Genomic DNA, 22,957 nt, shown 5'->3' with positions numbered 1-22,957 from the left:
TGCCAGGGAGGGTGCCAGGGCTGGGGAAAGAGGCTGCCTGGGTAGCCTGGAGGAGAAGGGGGATGGGACGCTGCCTGTCTCTAACTCAGAGTAGTGACTATGTTAAAAGTTAACCCTCTATTAGACCACCTTCACTGCAAACCCGTCCTGTTGCTTCCCCAGCTCCCATGAGCAGCTTGGACCGTCTCTGAGTCTACCTCCTTATCTGTAAAATGGGGATAATCATACTTACAGGGAAGGGTTGCCCTGGGGGTTAACCAGCTATTATGGGAAAAGTCAGCACCTCGCCTCCCTCCTCGCCTTACCCGTTAACTATTCCTGTCTACATCTGCTTCCCAAGAGGAGATCTAGGCCGAGCCTCCTCCCATGAACTGAAGTAAGTTTCTTGGCATGTGCCAGAAAGCCCAAGAGTCCTTAGGGATTGGAAAAACACTCCCCAGCTGGCACTGTTTGTTTTGGCCAAGGCCCTGCCTTCTCTGACCCCACCCACTCCTCCATGTCAGTGTAAAGAGGCCTCCTGCCCAGGAGCCCCTCATATCAGAAGCAGATAAGTGACACAGCCCAAGTTCTCCCAGAAACACAAGGTCCTTTGGAAAATCAAACTCAAAGAGGACTAAAACTGCACATCCACGTGTGTTAAATTTTCCTTTTTAATAAGTACAGATGACTCATGCACGCCCCTCCCACCCAAAAAAAATACCCGCCCCCCCCCCAAAAAAAAAAACCACACAGAATAAAGTATCTTTCTTCACACTCATAAACCAAATGGACAGGCATAATGATCTTCATTTTGTGGATGGGGAAATAGACGCCCAGGAAGGAGGCTGCCCGAAGGCATTCAGCAAAGTCAGAGATGAGACCCAGGTTATAGACCAGGTCTCCCGGCCCTCTAATCTCTCATTTGGCTTCTTCTGTCTTTCCTTAGGACCTTGCCAGGACCAGGAGCACTGGCACGTAATTGATTACGAATAGGGATTTGGACCTACTTTGTCGTTTTTATATTTTAGGTTTGATTTTTCTCACTCTGTATGCCTATGTGTTTTCAGCACATGACGTGTCGAAGTCTTGGGTACAGCACAAGTTAGTCTGATCCTTGTCCCTTTCTGCTTAAATAATATGCTGTCTTACCTCTTTTATGGGGCTGAGGTCACTTATTGCTTAATTAGTTGGTTTCTCCCCAACCCCCGCCATATCCCCCCAATTACAGTTTAGCTTTTGGAGAGACAGGATTCAAGTTTTTCATTATCTTCTCTGGGCCTGTGTATTTGATGGGTTCCTTATAAATGCCTGTGGATATGGCAGTGGAGGGAAGGGAGACAGACCTTACAGTGATGTGGTGGGTAAGAAGGCCTGTGGAGTTAGACTGCCCCGAAACAGCCCTCTCTGATATTTGGCTGCTGCCTGTGACCCAAGCGCTCATCTTACTTTCCTTTCTGAACTTTGTAGTTGTTTGTAACTAAAGCTACCACCTGCAGGGCCTAGCCTCGTGCCTAGCACAACGTAGTAACTCAAATATTTGTAGAAAGAATACATACCTATATCACTAGGTTATTGTGAAGATTAAATGTGACAGTGGAGCCAAGACCGGTTTGGCTTAATGGATAGAGCATTGGCTTGGGGACTAAAGGGACCCGGGTTCGATTCCGGTCAGGGGCATGTACCTTGGTTGCGGGCATATCCCCGGTGGGGGGTGTGCAAGAGGCAGCTGATCGATGACTCTCTCTCATCGATGTTTCTAACTCTCTATCTCTCTCCCTTCCTCTCTGTACAAAATCAATAAAATATATTTAAAAATAAATAAATAAATAAATGTGACAGTGGATATCAAGTATTTCTCATAGAACCTGACATACAGTAACTACGCAATAAAAACTACTCTTAACTATTGGGTTATTATTGGGTATTAGAACTAAACACCTGCATATAGAACGCTGCGGTGGGTTAGGAATAAATAAAACCTGAATTCAAATCCCAATTCCATTATGCAGAAAAAGCTACTGGATGTAGAATCAGAGTACTCAGGTGAGACCTGGTTCTGCCATGGACCAGTTGTGCAACCTAGAATAAGTAACTGACTTCTCTCAACTTCAGTGTCATCATCAGCAAAGCAAGGAGATTGAGTAACCATTAAGGTTCTTTTTTGCCCTAGCCAGTTTGGTTTAGTGGATAGAGCATCGGCCTTCAGACCAAAGGGTCCGGGCTTCGATTCCTGTCAAGATCACATATCTTGGTTGCAGGTTCCTCCCAGGCCCAAGCCCTGGTCAGGGCCCATGCAGGAGGCAACAGATTGATGAATCATCTCTCACATCGATGTTTCTCTCTGTTTTTCCCTCTTTCTTCCACTCTCACTAAAAATCAATGGAAAAATATCCCCTGGCAAGGATTAACAATGAAAAGAGTCTCTCTCTTTTTATTTATTTTTATTAAGGTATTATATGTGTATATACCTTACCAATCCCCCTCCCCCCCTCCGTCTCTCTCTTTTTAAAAAAATATGTATTTTATTGATTTTTTTTTTTTACAAAGAGGAAGGGAGAGGGATAGAGAGTTAGAAACATTGATGAAAGAAAAACATCAATCAGCTGTCTCCTGCATACACCCTACTGGGGATGTGTCTGCAACCAAGGTACATGCCCTTGACCAGAATTGAACCTGGGACCCTTCAGTTTGCAGACCAACATTCTATCCACTGAGCCAAACTGGTTAGGGCAAGAGCCTCTCTCTCCCTCTCTCTCTCTCTCTCTCTCTCTCTCTCTCTCTCTCTCTCTCTCTCTTTTAGCTCTTACAGCCTCAATGTCTCATTTCCTCTGGCCCCACTTTGCCCTTGTGTAAAATGACACATGGTGCTTAGAAGCCCCTTTCTAGGGCAGGTGAGGCCCAAGATGTGTAGATCCCAATGCCCCTCCAGCCTCTACACAGAGGTCCAGGCAATACTTGTTCAGCTGACTTACTGCTGAGGGGTGTGAACTGGTTACTTGTCCACACAGAGCTTTGGTCCCCTCATAACTATAAGGGGGGCATCTTTCCCTCTCTATCTCCAATTATAGGAATGCTAGAGGCCCAGTGCATGAATTTTCATGCACTCTGTGAAGGGAGGCGGGGTCAGCCCAGCCTGTGTCCTCTCACAGTCTGGGAGCCCTCGGGGGATGTCTGACTGTGGCTGAGGCCTGCTCCCTGCAGGCTTAGCACTGCTGTGGAGGCAGGATAGGATCCCACCACCACCGCTGCACACCAGCCTTCAGCCTGGCTTGTGGCTGAGTGGCACTCCCCTATGGGAGCACACCGCCCCCCCATTCCCCCTCCGCAGCCACCTCCTGTTGCCATCCCCTTCCTCTGACCGCTAGCACCTGCCTTGGCTGGCCTGGCACCACCTGCTTGCTGCCCTGCACCCCTGTCCTGCTCCTATTAGGTCGATTTGCATATTAGGCTTTTATTATATAGGGTTGGAAAGAATAACCACCCATGACCATTATGTCCCATATTAACAAAGTTTAGAGAGGGCATCATGTAAAGAACCTCTTCAGAAATTATTTATCAATAAATACAATAAAAATTATGCATCCCAGTGGCATTTTTTTATTTTTAGTTTTTATTTTATTGATTTTGTACAGAGAGGAAGGGAGAGAGATAGAGAGTTAGAAACATCGATGAGAGAGAGTCATCGATCAGCTGCCTCTTGCATACCCCCTACTGGGGATATGCCCGCAACCAAGGTACATACCCTTGACCGGAATCGAACCCAGGACCTTTCATTCCCCAAACCGACGCTCTATCCATTGAGCCAAACTGGTCCCGGCAGCATTTTATCTTCTGATTAAAGGTATATATAATGCAATTATGAAAAAATGTGCTTAAATTCACTGAGATATCGTTAATCATTACCTTCTTTAGTACTTCTTCTTCTTCTTCTTTTTTTTTTTAAGGGTAAAGAATTATGAATTTATTAGGTGATCTAGAAAACCAGATGGGCTGAGCCCCCAAATGGTACCAGCCTTTAGTACCTCTTTTGAAACACTGGCCTCAGACTCTATAATTTACATAGCTCTTTGATTTATACACTGAGTGGCCAGATTATTAAGATCTCTGATCGCATAATTGGCCACTCAGTGTATATCCTATATAATAAGAGGCTAATATGCAACTTATCCCCTAGGCCAGGAGTTCCACCAACAGGCAGGCCGGCCAACCACCCATGTCCAATCCCCCTGGCCTGGCTGGCTGGACCCCACCCATGCACGAATTCATGCACCAGGCCTATAATACATACTGAGTTGACTTGACTCCTCACAAAAGCTCAGGGTAGAAGCAAGACAGGTATTATGTACCCCCATTTTTTTCACCAGCAAGGTGGACCCAAGGAAGTATGAAGAGTTGGCCACCTTGCAGAGTTCAGGTTACGGAAGAGTTGGGATTAGACTTCAGATTGTCCCCACCTGCACCTCTCCTGAGTAGTCCTGGTTACAACAGCCCTACAAACAGCCTTGCCCTGTGGGGCAGTTGCAAGAAGCTTTTCAATAAGCAGGTTGTGAGTTCTAACTGTCTGGGAGACGGCCAGCATTTCCAGGCTGCTGTCTCTTGAGCAGGTGGGATCACAGCCTGATCACAGTCAGAGGCCAGAACTTCTCCAAGTGAAGTGTGGGACCACCTGGTGGCTAAGTACCTAAGGAGTCTTATTAGACATGCAGATTTCTGGGTTCAATCCCAGGTAGGCCTGATTCCAAATGCTTTGGAATCTGTGTTCAAAAATTTCCCTTATGGTCCAAACTAAAGTAACTGAAATAGTCTAACCTATTACTGTAGTCATTATTATCTTCACAGATATTAGACAAGAAGTTGTTTATCACATACTTTTATTGTCGCTTTCTCCACCTTAAATGTACATTCCATGAGGATAGGGACTTTGCTAGTCTGGTTTATTGCTAAACCTGGGTTTCCTAGAACCCAAAGGCCCCCACAGTACGAGGTGTGTAAATATTTATTGAAACGAGTGTACACTGAAGTTTGAAACCAGTCATACTCCACGCCTTCGTTGTACAATAGGGAAACTGAGGCCCAATGAATTAGTGACTGCTGCAGAGGCCATATAAGGGCCAGAATAAAATCTCAGAACTCAGGAGTCGCAATCACAAGTTGGTTTAACTCTGCCCAAAGCAATAATAATAATAAAAAAAAAATGAAACCCACTTGAAAGAAAAGACATTTCCGGCCCTTTCGGGAGTTTGGCCAGGTTGGGGGCGGCTGGTGATTCAATTCCCACTTCCTAGGCGCCCCAAACCTTCCCTTCGTCTAAGGCTTCAGGACCTGCCTTCCGCACCCGGGGTCAAACACACCTCCGTGTCCGCAGGGTCGGCGGGACCAGAGCATGAACCGTGGAGATGAGGGCGGCTCGCCCAAGGTCACCCGGGCGGGGTCAGGGTGCCAGGGAACCTGCGGCCTCCGCGAGTCTTTGGGGTAGAAGAGGGGCACCCGCCCTTCCCCCTTATCATCCTGTAAATCGATGGTGATGTTAATAGTTCCTTCCCCCGAACCCGGAGCACCCAACCCAAAAAGCGTCAGCAGGCCTGGCCAGCCGCGTGGCCGGCTTCCATGTGCTCCACCTGCGGCTGTTCTCAGGCGTTGGCCCTTTAAGACACCTCCCCTTTTCCCCCGCCCCCCTCCCAGGTCTCCTCTCCAGCCTCTCTCCTGACCCCCCCCTTCCGAATTGCATCAGGCACGTGCTCGCCCCCGTCGGGTCTGAGCACCCCGCACCCCCAAGCCTGGGAGGTGCTCCGAGGACTCGGAGGCGAGGGGCGGGGCCGGGGGCGGGCCCGCGAGGCCGTGCGCGCGCGCTCCCGCCGCCTCCGCCGCCCGCCTGGCGCCCGGGGTCGGCCCTAGCGGGCGCGCCCCCGCCGCGCCGTCCCGCCCCTCGCCCGCCGCGTCGCGAGGCGCGCGCCCGCCCGCCGCCTGCCGCGGATCGCGTGGTCGGCTCGGCTCGCCGCGCCTCTCCCCCGTCCGTCCATATTGCTGCAGCCCCCGAGCCGGGAAGCCCGGGCCGCCCCGGCGGCGGGGGGGAGGGAGGGACAGCACGAGAAGCCTGCCAGGCTCCGGGGGGCGCCTCGCGAGGAACGGGCGGGGGGGGACGCGCGCCAAGGAGGCCTGGACCGCAGAGTGGGGGGCCTTCCCTCCCCCCCCCCCCCGCCCCGCCAGCGGGCCTCGGATCTACGGCGGCTGCATCCGACCAGGAGGGAGGCCGCGCCTAGCGTGAACCCCGACCCTTCTCCGCAGAGACCGGGGCCCAGCGCCCCGGAGGAAGGCGTCGCGGGCGCCCCGGGAGCCGAGTTCGAGGCGGGGGAGGCCGCCTCCGGCGCGCCCGGCTTCTCCGGGGGGGCGGGCGCGCAGATGGCCACTCAGGTGGAGCCGCTGCTGCCGGGAGGCGCTCCGCTGCTGCAGGCCGAGGAGCACGGGGGGCTGGTGAGGAAGAAGCCGCCGCCGGCGCCCGAGGGCCAGGGCGAGCCCGGCGCGAACGACGTCGGCGGGGGAGAGCCGGACGGCGGCGGCCGGAGACCGCGGCCCCCCTGCGCCAAGCCGCCCAAGGAGGGCGGCGGGCAGCCGGAGCGCGAGAGCCCGCGGCCGCCTCCGCCCCCCGGCGCCGAGGGCCTGGCCTTCAGCGACGGGGAGGAGGGCGGCGGAGAGCCGGGCGCCGGCGGAGGAGCGGCCGGAGCCGCGGGCGCCGGGCGCCGGGACTTCGTGGAGGCCCCTCCGCCCAAGGTGAACCCGTGGACCAAGAACGCGCTGCCGCCGGTGCTGGCCGCCGTGAACGGACAGTCTCTCCCAGGTGGGTCTCCCGCTCGCCGGCCCGGGTGCGGGGGCCTCTTCCGGGGACACGGGCGTCCCCTCCCCCAGAGGCCTCTGGGGTCCGCCGCTGGTCGCAGTGACTAGGGATTTTTTTTTGTGTGTGTGTGTGTGTTTTTATTTTTATTGCTTCCTGGCTAATTCGGGTCGCCGAGCCCCCCTCCCCCCAGGCGCACTCGGGGAGCCGGCCCCGCGGGAGGGCCCGGCCTCCGGGCCGCAGCGGTTAGTGGGCAACGGCGTGGCCCGGGCCTACCTCGCCAGGAGCGGGCGGCGCTGGTTTCGGGGAAGAGGTTCCCCCCGCCGCATGGTCTGAGGGGGACGGTTTCCAGCCCCGGCCTCTCCCTCGGGGAGCCCCCTCGCCCCGCTCCGCCCCACGCTCCCCGCTTTGGCAGCAGCGCCGCGAGCCCCGCGTTGTTAAAGGTTCAATGAGCCCGTGTCACGGGCGGCAGGAGGGCCGGCGACGAGCCCACGGGCTCGGGGTGTAAAAGTTAACAACTTTTGTTCCCGGGCGCACGGCGTCCGGCGGTCGGATCGCCATCGGTGACGGTCTGCGGGGTCGGTTACGGAGAGAATGGGGAGAAGGAGGAAACCCAGCGTGTCATTGAAGCCGGGGGTTTCCCTCCTCGATCCCGGGGGCCTTCCGCCTTGAGAGGGAGCCGGGTGGCCGGGGTGCGGGGAGCCCGGGGAAGGGGTTTGGGCGGAAAAGGCGAGGCGGGTGAGGGGGCCTGCGCGCACGCGGGCCGCGGGGAGGGAGTGGCCGCGCCTGGCCGGGCGGCCGGGTGACAGTTGGGCGCCGTGCGCCGCCGCCGGCCCCGCGGGCTGCTCGCGGCCGCCCGGCCTGTGCGTTCGGCGCCCGGCGCGGCGCGGGGGGTGGGCGGCGGGTGCCGGCCGGGGGCGCGGTCGGGAGGGTGCGGGGGCGCGGGTGTGAGTGCGCGGCCCCCCTTCCCTCCCGGCATTCCTCCGCGGCCCGGGCAACGTGGTGCCTTCCCGCGCGGGGAGCCGCATGTGGCCGCCGGCCGGCGCTCGCTCGCTCGCTCGCCCTCTCTTCCTCCCTCCCTCGGCTTTTTGGGTCCTTTGGGGCCAGGCCCGTGGGGAGGTGGAGGTGGAGGTTCAGGGAATCCTGGAGGAGCGGTGTCAGCGTGGGGAGAGAGGCGGCGCTAACATGGAGGAGGCTCGCCTGGGCCTCCCGTTGCCGAGAATAGACCGGCGGCGTCTGGGTCTGGGAGCACACACACCCTCTCCGCTCCCTCTGCCGAGCTGGCGCGCAGAGGCGTAATGCAGAGTCTGGATGCCTTGGTTTTGGGTCCCTTTGAAGTTGGCCAGTATCAAAACCCCATTGTAGAGCTAGTAGGGTGGCCTGTGGCCGCGGCTCTAGTGCCGGTTCAGAACTCCTCCCCTTGCAGTCACTGGTTGAGGCCGACTGGTTTAAACCACCAGAATGGGGAAAGTTGAAGGGATCTTCATGCCTTCACATGCAAGGGAGTTAGAATCACTGGTAGTCCTAGAAAAAAAAAAACAAAAAACAGAACAGTTAATTCTGAAAATGGGGTGTTGCAATTTTTATTTCTTTTAAGGTTGCTTCATTTGGAGGAGGGGACATTTGGGGTTTACTAAAGTACCTCAAACCGTGCTCTCTTCCTTCTGCCCTTCCCCCCCTTTCCCTGCCAGAGCTCTATTATGCAAAGGGCAGTGCTGAAACCTCCATTTTCTTGCATATCCCTCCTGATCCACCTACAGAGGGAGGGAAGGCAACTTTAAGACACTCTTTGGTCCTTCCCCTCTTTAAATTCAAAGGGGTATAATCATCCCAGGAGAGAGCACTCCTCAGAAGTTTAAATGGGGCTACTCACCCTGGCGGCTGCTGCTTCTGCTTAGCCAATGGTGAACCTGCCCTGTGGGTTTTAAATCAGCCATGACATCAGGTGGTGTTGTATGCCTGAGCTAGTATTTTGTGCAAGTCCAGGGCCCTTGATAGGGTGCGTCACTGGGGTTATTGGTCGTGGGAAGAAGACAGTTTGGCTGACATCTCCTCTCACCTTTTCTTCCAAGTGGAGAAGACAACTTGCTGTAGTTAAGTGCCCACAACAAAATTCTGAGTCAGGTAGATTTGCTCGGTGCTTGTTTTTCTGAAATCCTAAGGCAAAAAAAGTATCTTGTTTACTGGTTGGTTTTGGAATAGTCTCTGACAGACTAACTGAATTAATTTATTAAATTCAGTTTAAGCTTGTAGCTAGGGCTCAGATGCTTTATGAGGGAGAATTTTGTGATTGGCATGTCTGATAAGGTTAGATGGGCCTTTCTTTGGATTCTACATAGAAGTCTACGTAAGGCCTTTTTCACCCCTGATTTTATTTGCAGTTTGGACAAGTTTAAATGTGACACCAGTGGAGTGGCAGTGTAGTCTTGGGAATTTTGCGTTCTGTGATGCATGCCTTTGGGAGTCTACAGAAATGAGTCCCTCATAAGCAGGCTAAAGGCTTTCCAAAGCTTGCTGCAAATGCCTATTTTTAGCTCTCCTTTTGGCTCAGATGCTGGTGTTTTAGTTCTTTAAGGGACACGTGCAGTAACTAGTAATGAAAGGTATTTTTTGATATTCCTCCCTTATTTGTGGGTGTCTTTTTTCTGGCTTAAGCTTCTATGTCTTATATTTGTTGTTTCAAATCTTGGGATTTGCATTTTGGCTTTTTATGTTTCCATCTCCTAGAATATTTTGGAAAAAAATAATATATATGTTCATATATGTGTATACACACACACACACATTTATATTTATCCAAGCCACAACTCTTCAAGTAACTAACACAGGATGTCTTAGTTAAAAGCAGCAAAAGTTCTGGGGTCAAAACTGCATGGGTTCAAACGCCAGCTCTTAATCATTTCTAGCTGTGCCTCCTTGGACAATAAGTTCCATAACCTTTCTGTGCCTCAGCTTCCCCATTTGTGTACTAGGGATTAAATCATGATTTATCTGCTTCTTGGGGCTGTTGTGAGCATTCACCGTGATAATGTGTAAAGCATTTACTGAGCCCAGTGCCTGTCCTGTAGCTGTTATACCATGTCTGGGAGACTGAGACTATGGGACTTTCTGGGACTTTTTCTGGGTCTCCATGTTCTCCGCTTGTAAGAAGAGGGAGTTGGAGAACACAGAGCATGATATGGATAGTCTTAAATGTTGGTTACCCAAAAAATTGGCTATTTCGGCTTTGGAATGTGGTGTGATGACTTTTTAAAATAAGTTTTAACTTGTTAATTTGCCTTTCATTAAGATTATCTTTTGGGAGAGTGCACGTGTGCTCTCAGGGCTGTGGGGAAAAGGCCATTGAGACTTTGAGAATGTATCATCATCACTAGAAGCCTCCACTCACCCCAGTGTGGGACTCAGTGGGTTGGTTTTGTAGCACATTTAACTTTAACCAATGCTGCAGTCTTTTTCTTGATTTCTCTTTAAAGGAAAGTCAGGGGCAGAGTCTAAGACTTGAGTGTTAATGTTCTGGGCATCACTTTTTTTCTGTGTCCCTTTGGAGTATAGATAACTGACGGTACAAAATAGGAAAGGGTTATATAATCTTGGCTAACCCATGACAACCCCAGGGACCCTCTGCTCCACTGAACTGGCCTCAAATAAATCTCCCATTCCCTTTCTTTACTTTCCTCTCTGGGTTTGGGCCCTTCCTCATGTCTCCCACACCATTTCAGTAGGTAGGGCATCTGCATTTCTGTCTGAAGACCTCCCTCATAGCCTCAGACCTACTTCAGCCCCTGGTTCCCACCATAGAAGTAGACTGGATGCAAGTAAGAGCTTTGCCTGGATTCATATAGTCTGCACTTTTGAGCTCCACCATGCTGCTGCTTTTCCTTTATTGAGATATAATTGTCATATAATATTATTAGTTTCAGTTGTGCAATGTAATGATTCTATATTTGTATATATCCAGTTTTGCATTTAAGTTGCTGTGCAATCCTGGGTGAATTAGTCTCTCTGAGCTACTGGTACTCTCAAAATGAGAAAATGATAACTATTTCAAAAGATCATGAGAATTAAAGAAGGTGATATTAATAAAGCCCTTAGCATATTGTCAAGCAGAGTATCTGTTAAGTGCTACTTACTTACTAATTGCAGTTTTAATTTTTTTTTTAGTAATAAATGATCATTATTAGCATTTGTTCCACTTCTGATCTGTTCATGACCTGCATTTTGGAAACCAGCAACCCATGCTTTCTCCGTTTCTGTAAAGTGAAAGAATTAGGTTAAGTCTAAATGTCGGGGTTGTTGGGTTTTTGAATTTTTTGGTTTTTTTTTTTTTTTTGGTATCAAAAACATTTTTTAAATAAAACCTCTCCCCACAAAAGAAAGAAACCAATGCAGAGCTCCCCCCCCCCCTTTTTTTTTCTTTTAAACATGTGTGTTTATACCTCCTGTAGTGGAAAAAACTCCAGTTTTGAATCCAAACTCAGGGCTGCAGTGACTCTTGCTTCAGGAACCTGAGCTGTTCACTTGGGGGTGATATCAAACATTGTGGAAAACCAGACCTTATGTGCCTTACAATGTTATAGTAGAAAATACACAGCACTGTCTGTAGAAATCTTCCCCTCCCCAAGTAAAAATTGAACCTAAACCCAACAGAACCACAGATCTGTGGGGCTAGAGAAACACATTGATTGACTATGAGGTAGCAGTTATCTGTACTCCTGAATGTGTGGAATTCTACAGCACAGATAATTTTATCAGTCAGCATTTTAATAAAGGGAACTGTTACAGATGAAAAGAGTTGAAACATCAGATACACTGTGTGGATCTTGTTTGGATCCCAATTCAAACAAACCAGTTATAAAACAGTTCTTTTGGCTAAGAACTGCTGCGTTAGCCTAGGTAAATGAGGACTTCACCTCTTTTCCTGTAATTCAGATCACTTTCTCCTTTTCTAAAGAATGCAACCAATTAGGAAAGAGGTAGGGGAAGGTCTTCACCTGCTCTCAGGCCCCCTCCTTCTGGGCAGGGAGTTTGAGTTTCACCCCAGCTGGGCGGTGTGTGCCTGATAGGAAGGAAGAGTTTAGGGGTGGTTAGGAGGTGGTTCCAGGCCTTGGGAGCTAGTGGGTACTTTCATCTTTCTTGAACCCTGACTCTCCCAAGAGGCAGAGTCTCTTGGCTGACCCACCACGTTTGCAATGGGGACTAGGCAAGAATGTTTTATAGCTGTTACTCAGCTCAGCACTGTTTCCCTCCCTTTGGGAGGTGGGTAGGGAGAGGAGGCGGAGCCCCGTCTGAAACCACAAAAACCTCTTTAAAATGGAGAGCTTGGCAGATGGGAGTGCCCCTGTTTGCAAAATCCAAGACAAGCTCAAAGGGGGTAATTAGTGTTTTGGGACCTCAAGAGGGCTCACAGGTGCCTCAGTCTGGGCTCCCAAACCTCCCTGGCTGGTCTAGAGTGACCTAAGGGAGTGGCCAGGAGAGAGGACAGCCTTACTTCGCTGGAGGTTCATGATAGGAAACAAGTTTTGGTAGTCTGGCTGGTGAAAATATAGGAAACAGTGGGGCAAAGGGGGTAAGTGATGGGATTTAATTCAGAACATGGGCAGAATACTTCTCTCTGCTCTCACCTAGTGACCTTAGCTTGCCTCTCCTCTGCTTTTTTATTCACAGAATGGAACTAACACTTATGCTGAGGTTCTTTTGAGAATCAAATTGATAGTGAGTATTGGGGAGCTCAGTTCAGAAGTTAAAATGTCCCATACAAGCCCTGGCTAGTGTGGCTCAGTTGGTTGGAGCATCATCCTCCAGTACACCAAAAAGTGTTGAGTTTGCCCTAGCCGGTTTGGCTGCAGATTGAAGGGTCCTGTGTTTGATTTCAGTCAAGGGCACATACCTGGGTTGCGAGCTTGATTCCTGGTTAGGGGAGTGCAGGAGACAGTCGACCAGTGATTCTCTCTCATCATTGATATTTCTCTCTCCTCTCCCTTCTTCTCTGAAATCAGTAAAATATATATATATGTTTAAAAACCAAAACAAAAGTGTTAAGTTCAATTCCCAATTAAGGCAAATACCAAGGTTATTGGTTCTATCTCCAGTTGTGCATGTGGAAGGCAACAGATCTATCCCTCCCTCCCCTTCCTCTTTCCCTTCCCTCTCTCCCTTCTCCTTTTCTTCCTTCCTCTCTAAAATCAATAAAAAGTAAAATGTTCCACACATGTAAGTGATTTATATTCTAGAAGATGCATTCCCAAGCTAGGTATATCTAGTTTGAGGTCATCACCTGTTCTCAGAGGTTATCCAAGCCTTTCCTAAATAAGGATGGATAATCAGGAGCTAGCTAGCTTTTCAAGAAGCTTTATTTGTAATAGGTACCAGAACCAAGTGGCCAACTTCTTGTGACATAGCTTAGGGGATCTCAGGGAGTTTTTCAGAATCAAGACAGTCTCGAAGAGATACCTTTTTTTGGCTGCCCCTTTGGTTTGGATTATTTAGCAAAGTCCTGGTGGGGTGGGTGGGCAGTAAGGATTGGAGACCTTAATTGATGAATTTTGTGCAGCTTGATGTATGAATGTCATGTATGGTGAAGGGCTCCCCAATCTCAGATTGGGGTACTGTTGGGACATTCAATGACTCCTCCATCAAAAGCCTTGTTTATAGGGTACTCTGTAATAAGTAACCTTCTAAAATTGTCCTCCAAACATAATGCTATTCAAGGCAGCCTTTTCTCTTCCCTGCTTTAAAGTAAAGTGGCTGGGGGTCTCAGTTCCACCCCCTACACTCAGCTTCACTTTAGGCAAAACCCAAACCAGGCTACTATTACATCCATGTAATTGGTCTCTTTCCCTCATATTGCTGTTAATATACAGAAGAAAAGCAAAGAAACACAACCCAAAGTGGCAGAAAGACATCGAAGATGGACTGGGAGGGTTTCTGTACAAAGCACCGAGCCCATCTCTCACTGACATTCTATCACCAGGGCATTCCTAAGCACCACAATGTGGGCTCCTCGCTGCAGGACTGTTACCCGCCCCGCGCCCCCCCCCCCCCCCCCCCCCCCCCGTGATTCTTCAATTACACACACACACCAACTATAGAGTTGCATGACAGCCCAGGGCAGGATCAGGAGAGTGGCTCTAAGAAGTAGCATGGGCCACCTGGTGGCTGAATCGTCCACCTGGTTTGTGTATGGTTTTTGCTTTCCTTGTCACACTTAGCTTATTGAAGCTCCTGAAAACCCCAAGGTTAATAATGGTGGTATCATACTTAACCATTTACTGGGTGCTTTCCCTGTTCTGTCCCATGTAATCTTAGCAGGTGAGCTTTTTATGCCTACTTCACAGATGAGGAAAGTGAGGCTCAGGAGAGGTTAACATGTTAAGTGCCAAGACTGTTTTGTCTTCCTTTCTGTTTAGCCTGTGATACCCGAATTCACCAATACGCTGGCAGCCAGAGACTGACAGGTCCAAACCGAAAGTATAGTGTCAGTCACCAGTGACTGACATGGCGCTTAACGTGATTTCTTAGACTAAGCCTTTGGCTCATCCTTGACCGCTTCTCTGTCATCTCACATCTAATTTACATCCCTTTGGCTCCCCAAAAAACCTGTATCCAAAACTAAATGCTTCTTACAACCTTTTCTGTTGCCAGCCTGGTCTACACAGCATTGCTTTCCCACCTAGATTTTTAGCAGCCTCCTAACTGGTCTGTCACTCTTGCTCAAAACACTCTTAAGGCATATTATTATAGGGGAATAAAATCAGAGGCCTCAGCATTCCTATATAATAAAGAGGTAATACACAAATTTACCCTCACGCCGTCAAACAAGATGGCCAGCAGGTAAGGGTAGTTGTGGGCAGTCAGGCCAGCAGGGAAGGGCTGTTAGGGGTGTCCAGACCAGCAGGGGAGGGCAGTTGAGGGGAGGCACCAGGCCAGCAGGGGAGTGGTTAGAGGGTGACTGGGCTTGCAGGCAGGTGAATGGTTGAGAGACAGCTTCCGGGATTGTGAGAAGGGTGTCCGGATTGTGAGAGGGATGTCTGACTGCCAGGTATCCCCTGAGGGGTCCCAGGTTGGAGAGAGTTCAGGCTGGGCTGAGGGACACCCCCCCCAGTGCACTAATTTTGTGCACTGGGCCTAGTATCCTATAAGTCTGCTTGATCTGGCTCTCCATACCATCATTCTCCCAAGCTCTGACACCCTCCCTCCACCCCCAACTTTTACCTCCCAACTACCTTGCTTTCTCTGAGGCACATTCTCCTGCTTTATGGCTTTTGTTCTGGAATGCTCTTCCCCCTAGATAGCCACAGGCCTCACACCCTCACTTTCTCTGGTTCCTGTTCATATATCAGTGTGATGGAGAGGTCTTCCTAGACCACCCTATGTAACCAGCTCACTGCCACCTCTTACTCTGCAGCCCCTTCTCTCTTACCCTGCTTCAGCTTCCTTCTTAGCTATTATCACCATTGGGTCAGAGACTGATATTTGACTACTGCTGTATTCTCAGCACCTACACAGGTGTCTTCAAACTATGGCCCTCGGGCCACATGCAGCCCGCAGAGGAGTCTGATCCGGCCCGCCAGGTTTTTTGGGCAGTGAGCGCAGCCGAGGTGTTACAGTAGGAATTAGTAGTTCATATAGTCCGGCCCTCCAGCTCTCTGAGGGACCGTGATCTGGCCCCCACTTTAAAAAGTTTGAGGACCCCTGGTAGAGTTTCCTTTCTGATCCTTTGAGGCAGTCTTCCCAAATTATAAAAGCGAACAGGCTTCCAAGTCATCCTGAATTGTAGGACTTGGGCAATTATCAGCTGTCATTCTTGGGTAGGGAGCGGCTCTGGTTTAATGGGATTTCTCTGACCTTTTAGAGGGTCAGATTAGTTGTAATTCATCTCAGTTGCTAGAAGAAAGAAGCACAGTTGCTGAACTGGCGTAGGCTGAGCTCATGCTTGAGCTTAGAGCCTCCAGTCTGCTTATGCCTGCTGTAGAGGGCTAGGCAGGAAGAGGAGGTGGCCCTGGAAGCAGTGGCAGGGAGACAGGCTTCCAGGTGGCAGTCCCCACCTCCACCAGGGGAGACACCCGAGTGGCAGGACTCCATAGCTAGGCTGCCTGCTACCAGTCCCTGCAGTTTGGCCCTGCAGGTTCTTATACAGGTAGCAATGTATACAAGGTCTCCTTCCTTTCCGAGCACCTCCCCTAACTGAATTCAGCTGTTGTAGTGATTTCCCCAGAAACGATAGTTAGGCTTCTGCAGCTCCGTGTCCAGTTGTCAACTCTGTTCCTATTGTTGTGGCTTCAAGGAGGTTGGGTTTACTTCCCCTCCTTTCAGAGGAGGAGTATAGAGCTGAAAGGGATTCTGAAGGTCATTAAATCTAAACCTCTCACAGTTTAGGTACTAAAGGCCCAGAAAGGAAATAGGAGTTGTTCAAAATCAGTTCAAAGCAAGGCTGAGACTTGAACCCAAGTATCTGGGCTCCCACTCCAGTTCTATTTACACTCCACCTCTGGAGAAAAGGGCAGAATGGGATACTAGAACATGAACTTTGAACTCAGTCAACCCAGTCACTTACCAACAGTGCCCTTGGTGTAACTTCTGGCTTCAGTAAATGGAATTATATGTAGTTACCCACATAGTGAGATCATTGTTGAAAGTGAGCTAAGTGAATATGATTGCTTAGCTGGAGCCTGGCAAGAAATAAGTAAAAAGTGATAACTATAAGAGTATTGATGGTGTGGGTATTTATTTATTTATTTATTTAGAGACCTGAATTTGACCCAGGTCTTCAGTTTGTAACAAAGGTAGGTGCTAAAGCCAACTTCTCTAGCTTCCTGGGTCCTTTGCCTGATTCCCATGTTTGGTCCTGAGCCTACCCAGGAAGGAAGGCAGACCCTGCCCTGGGCTGTCAATGCAACTCCAATTGAAGAATCCTTAGGGGTACAGTCCTGCAGTGAGGAGCCTGCATTGTGGTGCTTAGGAATGCCCTGGTTATAGGATGTTAGTGAGATGGGCTCAGTGCTTTGTATGGAAACCCTCCCAGTCCATCTTCCATGTCTTTCTGCCACTTTGGGTTGTGTTTCTTTGCTTTTCTTCTGTATATAAACGGCAATATGAGTGAAAGAGACCAATTACATGGATGTAAGAGTAGCCTGGTTTGGGTTTTGCCTAAAGTGGAGCTGAGTGAAGGGGGTGGAATTTAGATATGGTGAGAGCAAGGTTGGGTGTGGGAGACTGGGTGCTGCTTCTAGGGAATGTGGGAGGGAGACAGGAAATTAGGAATACACAGAGGGCGTGGCTCACTGGGACACATGCACATTTCTATGAGGAGGGAACGGTTGAGAGAACGAGGGTTATTTTGTCCAGAGAATCAAAGCTTGGGGTGGGTAGAAATGCCTGTTCTGAAATAAAGCATTTGAGTAGACCTGCTTAATATAGCCCTACGGGTGAAGGTCTTGGAGGTAGAACATTAGTAAGTAGGTTTTGGCTCTGTCTTTAAGGTGCCTTCCAGCTCAGACACCCTGTTAGGTATGAGACCAGCTAAGGCAGATATTACTGTGTCTTGGCTAGAAAGGGAAAGGCCCTGGCTAGAGGCCTTGTGTATCATGGTCCTGCTTTTAGAGCATTGGAACTAACTGGAGCATTACATTTTCTTTGGGGCCCACAGTCATGGAGAGAGACTTCTTCAAAGCAGACTGCTCCTCACACAATGGTTGGTGTGGGCCTTGTAAAGGAGGTGCGGGGAGAGGAGTGGAGAATCTGGGCAGGAAAACGAGACCAGCCTTCTAGTCCCAGGTGTTTGACTCACTTGCTAAGATGTGTTGGGTGATTTACTGAACCTTTTTAGACTTCCTTTCTCTTCACTGAAAATGAGGGTGGTTGAGTCAGACCTTTCAAGGTCCTTTCCCACTAGGATTAAGTTTGATATATCAATTGGAGATCAAGACTGCAGTTGATGAGGAAAATTTCATCTAACGGATTGTTTTCCCCACCCAATTGCACTGGCTTTAGAGTGTCATCCCCAAGAGTTTGGCCAAGGCTATGGGATTCTTCTACCTAGGCATGGGACATGCTGACCTAGGCTTCTAGAAAATGCTGGGCTAAGATAGGCTGCTCCAAAAGGTTCTGGGTGCCCTCAGAGGTGTGGAGACAGTGGTGGCTCATCTCTTAGCAGTAATATTATTGAGAAGATTCTGACATATCCTGTACATGGTTAAGTTGGGTGGTTGCTGAGACCCACCTCTGGCTCTGTGGTTTAGAACCTAGGTCGGGAGGAGGTCAGGGCCAAAGTATTAACTGTCTCAGTAGAAGGGAAGTTGACCCATCTCCAGAAACAGAATTCAGAGACCTCAGGCTTATCTAAAGAACCACCAGGGCTTGAGCCTACCCTTTGTGTGAAAGGAAGTAACTTGACTGCCACCAAAGGGAAAGTCATTCATCTCACATTTATTTAAATTACCTACTAAGTGTTAGACCATGGCATTCTGCTGGGAACAAAACTGAAGGAGCCTGCCTTTGTAGTTTACATTCTAATGGGGAGACACAGTAAACCAACTAGGTTATCACTGCCAGGCAAATCCCCCCAAAAGTTAGTACAACCATTTTATTCATTGATTTGTGGGTCAGCATTTGGACAGGGCTCAGCCAAGTGATTATTTTCTTACATAGCAGTGGTAAAGGTGGTGGTGTCCTGATCTGTAAAGTCCACCACAACAGCTTCACTCACATGTTTGGTGCCTTGGCATGGGTGGCTGAAAGGTTGATTTCAGTGCCCAGCATGGTGATTTCACGTAGTAGTACTACATATGGCTTAGGGCTCTCAGAGGGTGTTTCAAGAGATGAGTAAATTCCGTCAGTATCCTTGAGATCCTGGACCTGCACACTGGCACAGCATCACTTTTACCATATGATGTTAATAGAGGTTACAGATCCTGCAGAGTGAAGGTCAGGGGACATGGGTCCTGCCTTTCCACAGAAGAGTCTATTTGCAGCCACCTTTAATGCTACATGGCAGTTTCTGATAGTGGTAAAGTGCTTTGTGAAAGAAACAAAGGCATTGTAACAGAAAAGTGTGGGGATGGAAGTGGAAGTGGGCTTGACTGGGGCAGCCTCTATCAAGGTGTCAGGGAATAATGCCCTAAGGGTGAGCCAAGATGAGGAGCCTGGTGATGAGCATTCTAGCCTAGAGTGACATTAAGTACTTGGTGGTAATGAGTTTAGAGTTCTCCAAGAAACATAAAGGCCTGTGTGAGAGAGAGGTGAGGGGCTCAAAAAAGCAGAAAAGCAAGAGGCTTTTGGAGGCCAGCTTAGGAAGTTTGGGTCCTGTTCTGAAAATAGTGAGAGAGGTGGCATGATCTTGTTTCTTTAGGAATACTCTGTTCTGTTGAGATTGAACTGGGGTTGGGGCAGCAGGAGGCCAGGTTGGAAGCAGGGGAACCTCGTTGGAGGCTTCTGCAGTAGTCCTGGAAAGAGATGAAAGGAATGGATGATGGCATAGTGACTTGGGTCTGATTTTTTTTTTTTTTTTTAAGCTCTTTCCCCCCTGAGACTAAGCCACTTGAAGATGAAGTTTTCTGGTTGCTATTTCTTACTTTGGCTCTTAAACTGTCCAGAAGCTTAGTTTGTGGAACTGTGCTTATTAATCAGAAGTGTGGCCTGAGGCAGGCAGAAGTTTATTCTCCAGGTTCTCGGTCTCATGGCCGCAGAGCTAGGGAAGTTGGTGTTTCTTTGCCTAGACCAACTTTCCCAGGCCTGTTCCAGGCTCCATGCCCTAGCATGGAGGTGGAGTGAGGGTGTGAATGAATAGTGTGGGGTCACCAGCAGGAGCTGAACAAAGATGGTGGAACACCTGGGCGTGGGTAATGAGCCTCACCTGACCTTCTTATGCCATAGTTTTCTATTCCTGACTTCTTGTCAGAAAGTGTGCTGGCTTTTTTATCTCAAGTCAGATCTTCAAGGTGGGCAGGCTGGGGGAGTTGAGTGGTCAGTGCAAGTTGCCTGAGGTGAAAGTGTGGGGATCCAAATTCTGATTTCAGCCCGCGCTCTCATTTCTTTTGACCGGGTCTTTGTTTTTCACAACTTGTGTGCTCCTGGGTACAGTTGCTCATCCATTGCTAGTGTGCCATTATCATGTCCCTGGCTTAGCCAAGTGTCCTAGAATCTATCTCAGAGGTAGCTTGCCTTGTAGCTTGCCCCTTGAGGGCAGATGTTCTAGGGAGTCAGGCAAGACTGCATCAAGACTCTCCACTTCTCATGTAATTATCAAACTTCTGAGCCACCACTCACACCTTATTCATTTATTGGTTCATTTTCACTACACCCCTATGGGATATAGCCGTAGTTGTGATCCTCAGTTTACAGAGGAGAAAACAGGTGTTCAGAGAGGTTTAGTAATTTGCTCAAGGCTAAACAGTAGTTGGTAAATAGCTGGGATTCCAGACAATAGCAAACTGCCTTTAGATTTCCTGCCTTACTTGTTATCTGGCTTTGCATTCTCCCAGACTACAGAAGAATACAAACCCCAACCAGAAAAGTCTCACATAAACCTTTAGACAGCCGGAATCTCTGGGTCCCAGGTGGCCCAGCCTGGAGGTCCCAGCTCTGCTCCTTTGACCACTGTGAGTGGGTATGAGCCGGGCCCTGGCCTCTCTTCCCCCAGAAATGTCCCTTCCTCTTCACTTCTGTCAGGCCTGTGCAGCCTGCTGGAAAGAGCCACACTGACCTTGTGGTTTCTCAGGGGTGGCCTCCAGGCCAACGTGAGGGGTTTGGGAGTGGTTCTGGGTTACCAAAGCAGGGTGGAAACACTATTGTGTGTTGGGCCTTTTAACTTCTTTTGAAGGGGAAATATTTTCAACTTATTAAAACAACACCAATTCATTGTAGAAGATGTCCAAGTATGTTTTTACAAAGAGAACAAATCTCTATAATCTGTCCCACCAACTACCATTAATACTGTGAAGCAGCTATATCCTTTTAGACCAGTGCTGCCTAATAGAAATACAGTGCAAGCCACATGTGTAATTTTAAATTTTTCGGTAGCCACATTTTTAAAAGACAGGTGAAACCCTTTCTATATAATAAAAGGCTAATATGCAAATCAACCAAATGGTGTAACAATTGCTTGCTATGACACACACTGACTACCAGGGGGCAGATGCTCAATGCAGAAGCTGCAATCTGGTGGTCAGTGTGCTCCCACATGGGGAGAGCTGCTCATCCACAAGCTGGGCTCTCACGGGGAGTGGGCCTAAGTCAAGCCGTCAGTTGGACATCCCCCAAGGGCTCCCAAACTGCTAGAGAGCGCAGACCAGGCTGAGGGACTCCCTCTCCATCCCCACCCCCTGAGTGCATGGATTTCATGCACTGGGCCTCTAGTTTAAATATAACAGATATAAAAATTGTTAGTGAAATCACACGCAAATTGTCCCCACGAGCGGGAGTTCCGCTGACCAAGAGTTAGACGTGTGCTGACCACTAGGGGGTGTTGTGGAACATGGTAGACATCAGCAACGCAGCACTGTAGGCCCCAATGAGAGGGGGATCACATTGGGATGGTGGAGCAGGTGAGTGGGTAGCCAAGGCGGGTGCGAATGGTGGCCCCTATTGCCCCACAGATTGGCCCTGACCACCAGCCAGGCTTAGGGACCCTGCCCGTGCACCAGACCTCTAGGATTTCATATTCTTTGTGACACGTCTATAAAATCTACTCTTTTACACTTAAAGCACTTCTCAGTTAGGACTAGCCACATTGTTTAAAACAAGCACTCCTCTCCTGATGCTCAGTTCAGTGCTCTTCCCATCACATTCAGCTGCCGTCCAAGAGTTTACTCTTGGGTTTGCAAGTAGCCAAGGTACAAAGAAGAAACCAGTGGAGGTGGGCAAAGGCCTCCACATGTGTTTGTCCTGGGTTGCCCCTAAGTCCACCAGACGTTCTTATTCATCAATCCCTTGGGTTGAAAGAGTTGGTACTACCTTTGAGATAACCCCCCAAGACTTCAGAAGAGTTTACAAAACACTTTCATATCTCAGTGCCCTTGAGGTGGGTTGTAGTAGGCTCCCTTTTATGGAGAAAGTTCTCCATAGGCTTTTGGAGATAAAGGGACCTGCCTAGTGTCAGAGTTAAAAACTGGCTGAGCCACTTCTCTCCCCACCTTCCCCTTTAAAGCATAAGAGAAAAAGTCAGAGTAAAAAGAAGATAAGCATCAGTCTTTTTCTTTTCTTTTCTTTTTTTTTTTTTTAATATATTTTATTGATTTTACACAGAGAAGAATTGAGAGGGACAGAGAGTTAGAAACGTCGATGAGAGAGAAACATCGACCAGCTGCCTCCCCTGCACATCCCCACTGGGGATGTGCCCACAACCAAGGTACAACCCTTCAGTCCACAGGCCGATGCTCTATCTACTGAGCCAAACCGGTCCCGGCAAGCATCAGTCTTTCAATCAGGGTATTGCAAGGGAGATACTTAGCATAGTGACAAATAGTACTAAGGGCTCAGTAGTAGCTTCATAAACGTTTCAAAAAGATGTTTAACTCTGTTGGATTTTCTCTCCAGGAGTTGTAGACACAGCAGTTCGTCCATTGTGTGGGAGGCCCTCTTGCTGAGCATGGGAAAGGGGTTGTGAGAACATTGGCAGCTTGGGGATACCAGGCTGCAAAAGTTCCCCACTGGCTGCAGCTTGGCTTGTAGCTGCTCTAGGATATTCTCTGACATTTCAGGCTTTCTGGTCCCTCCTGACTTGAATCATCACTGGCATTTCCCCTTTGAGGTGGCAGCTCCTGAGATCCGCCAGAATCCAAAGGATTTTTGGAAGCCATCTGGTTGCTTCTCATTTTATAGGAAATCGAGATAGTCTCTTAGCCAAAGTCTCCTAAGTAGCACCAAGGAGTTCGTGATGCCCATGCTAGGTCTCACTTCATTCCACCCTTTTCCTTCAAGGAGAAAGAAACAGGAGCCCCTTTGAGTGGCAGTGCTGCAGGCATATAGACTAAAAGAGAACTTGGCCTGGCAGAACAAGCTCCAAGGCAGGGCAGGCCCAGTGTCGCTCCTGGCCCTCTAGACACAAGCCTTCAGCTCTCTTCTCCTTTCTACCCCACTCCCTCCATACCCACTGGGCCAGCCATTGACCCACCCTAAGAAGGCTTCTCACCCTGAGAAGGTGTTGCGGGAAAT

General features: G+C 49.4%; 1 protein-coding gene across 7 annotated transcripts in view; it reads left to right on the top strand.

The window, feature by feature from the left end:
* The window catches only part of LARP1 (La ribonucleoprotein 1, translational regulator), an 81,301-nt gene that overhangs the window by 21,745 nt on the left and 36,599 nt on the right, over positions 1 to 22,957 (top strand). For 2 of the 7 annotated variants that reach the window (XM_045576380.1, XM_036423724.2), the window contains exon 1: positions 5,945 to 6,814. The exons of 1 other annotated variant lie outside the window; for it this stretch is intronic. In XM_045576380.1, the coding sequence (XP_045432336.1) occupies positions 6,379 to 6,814 (436 nt within the window). In that variant the 5' untranslated portion in view covers positions 5,945 to 6,378. Of the gene's footprint in view, positions 1 to 5,944; positions 6,815 to 10,602; positions 10,624 to 22,957 lie in introns of those variants that run through there. 4 more of the 7 variants (XM_036423726.2, XM_036423725.2, XM_036423723.2 and 1 more) reach the window with 4 other exon arrangements.

This window comes from Pipistrellus kuhlii, unplaced genomic scaffold, assembly GCF_014108245.1.
Source record: "Pipistrellus kuhlii isolate mPipKuh1 unplaced genomic scaffold, mPipKuh1.p scaffold_m20_p_8, whole genome shotgun sequence".
In the NCBI taxonomy this organism is placed as follows: Eukaryota; Metazoa; Chordata; class Mammalia; order Chiroptera; family Vespertilionidae; genus Pipistrellus; species Pipistrellus kuhlii.
Note: the sequence above shows the minus strand (reverse complement) of the source record. Positions and strands in the feature narration are given on the sequence as shown.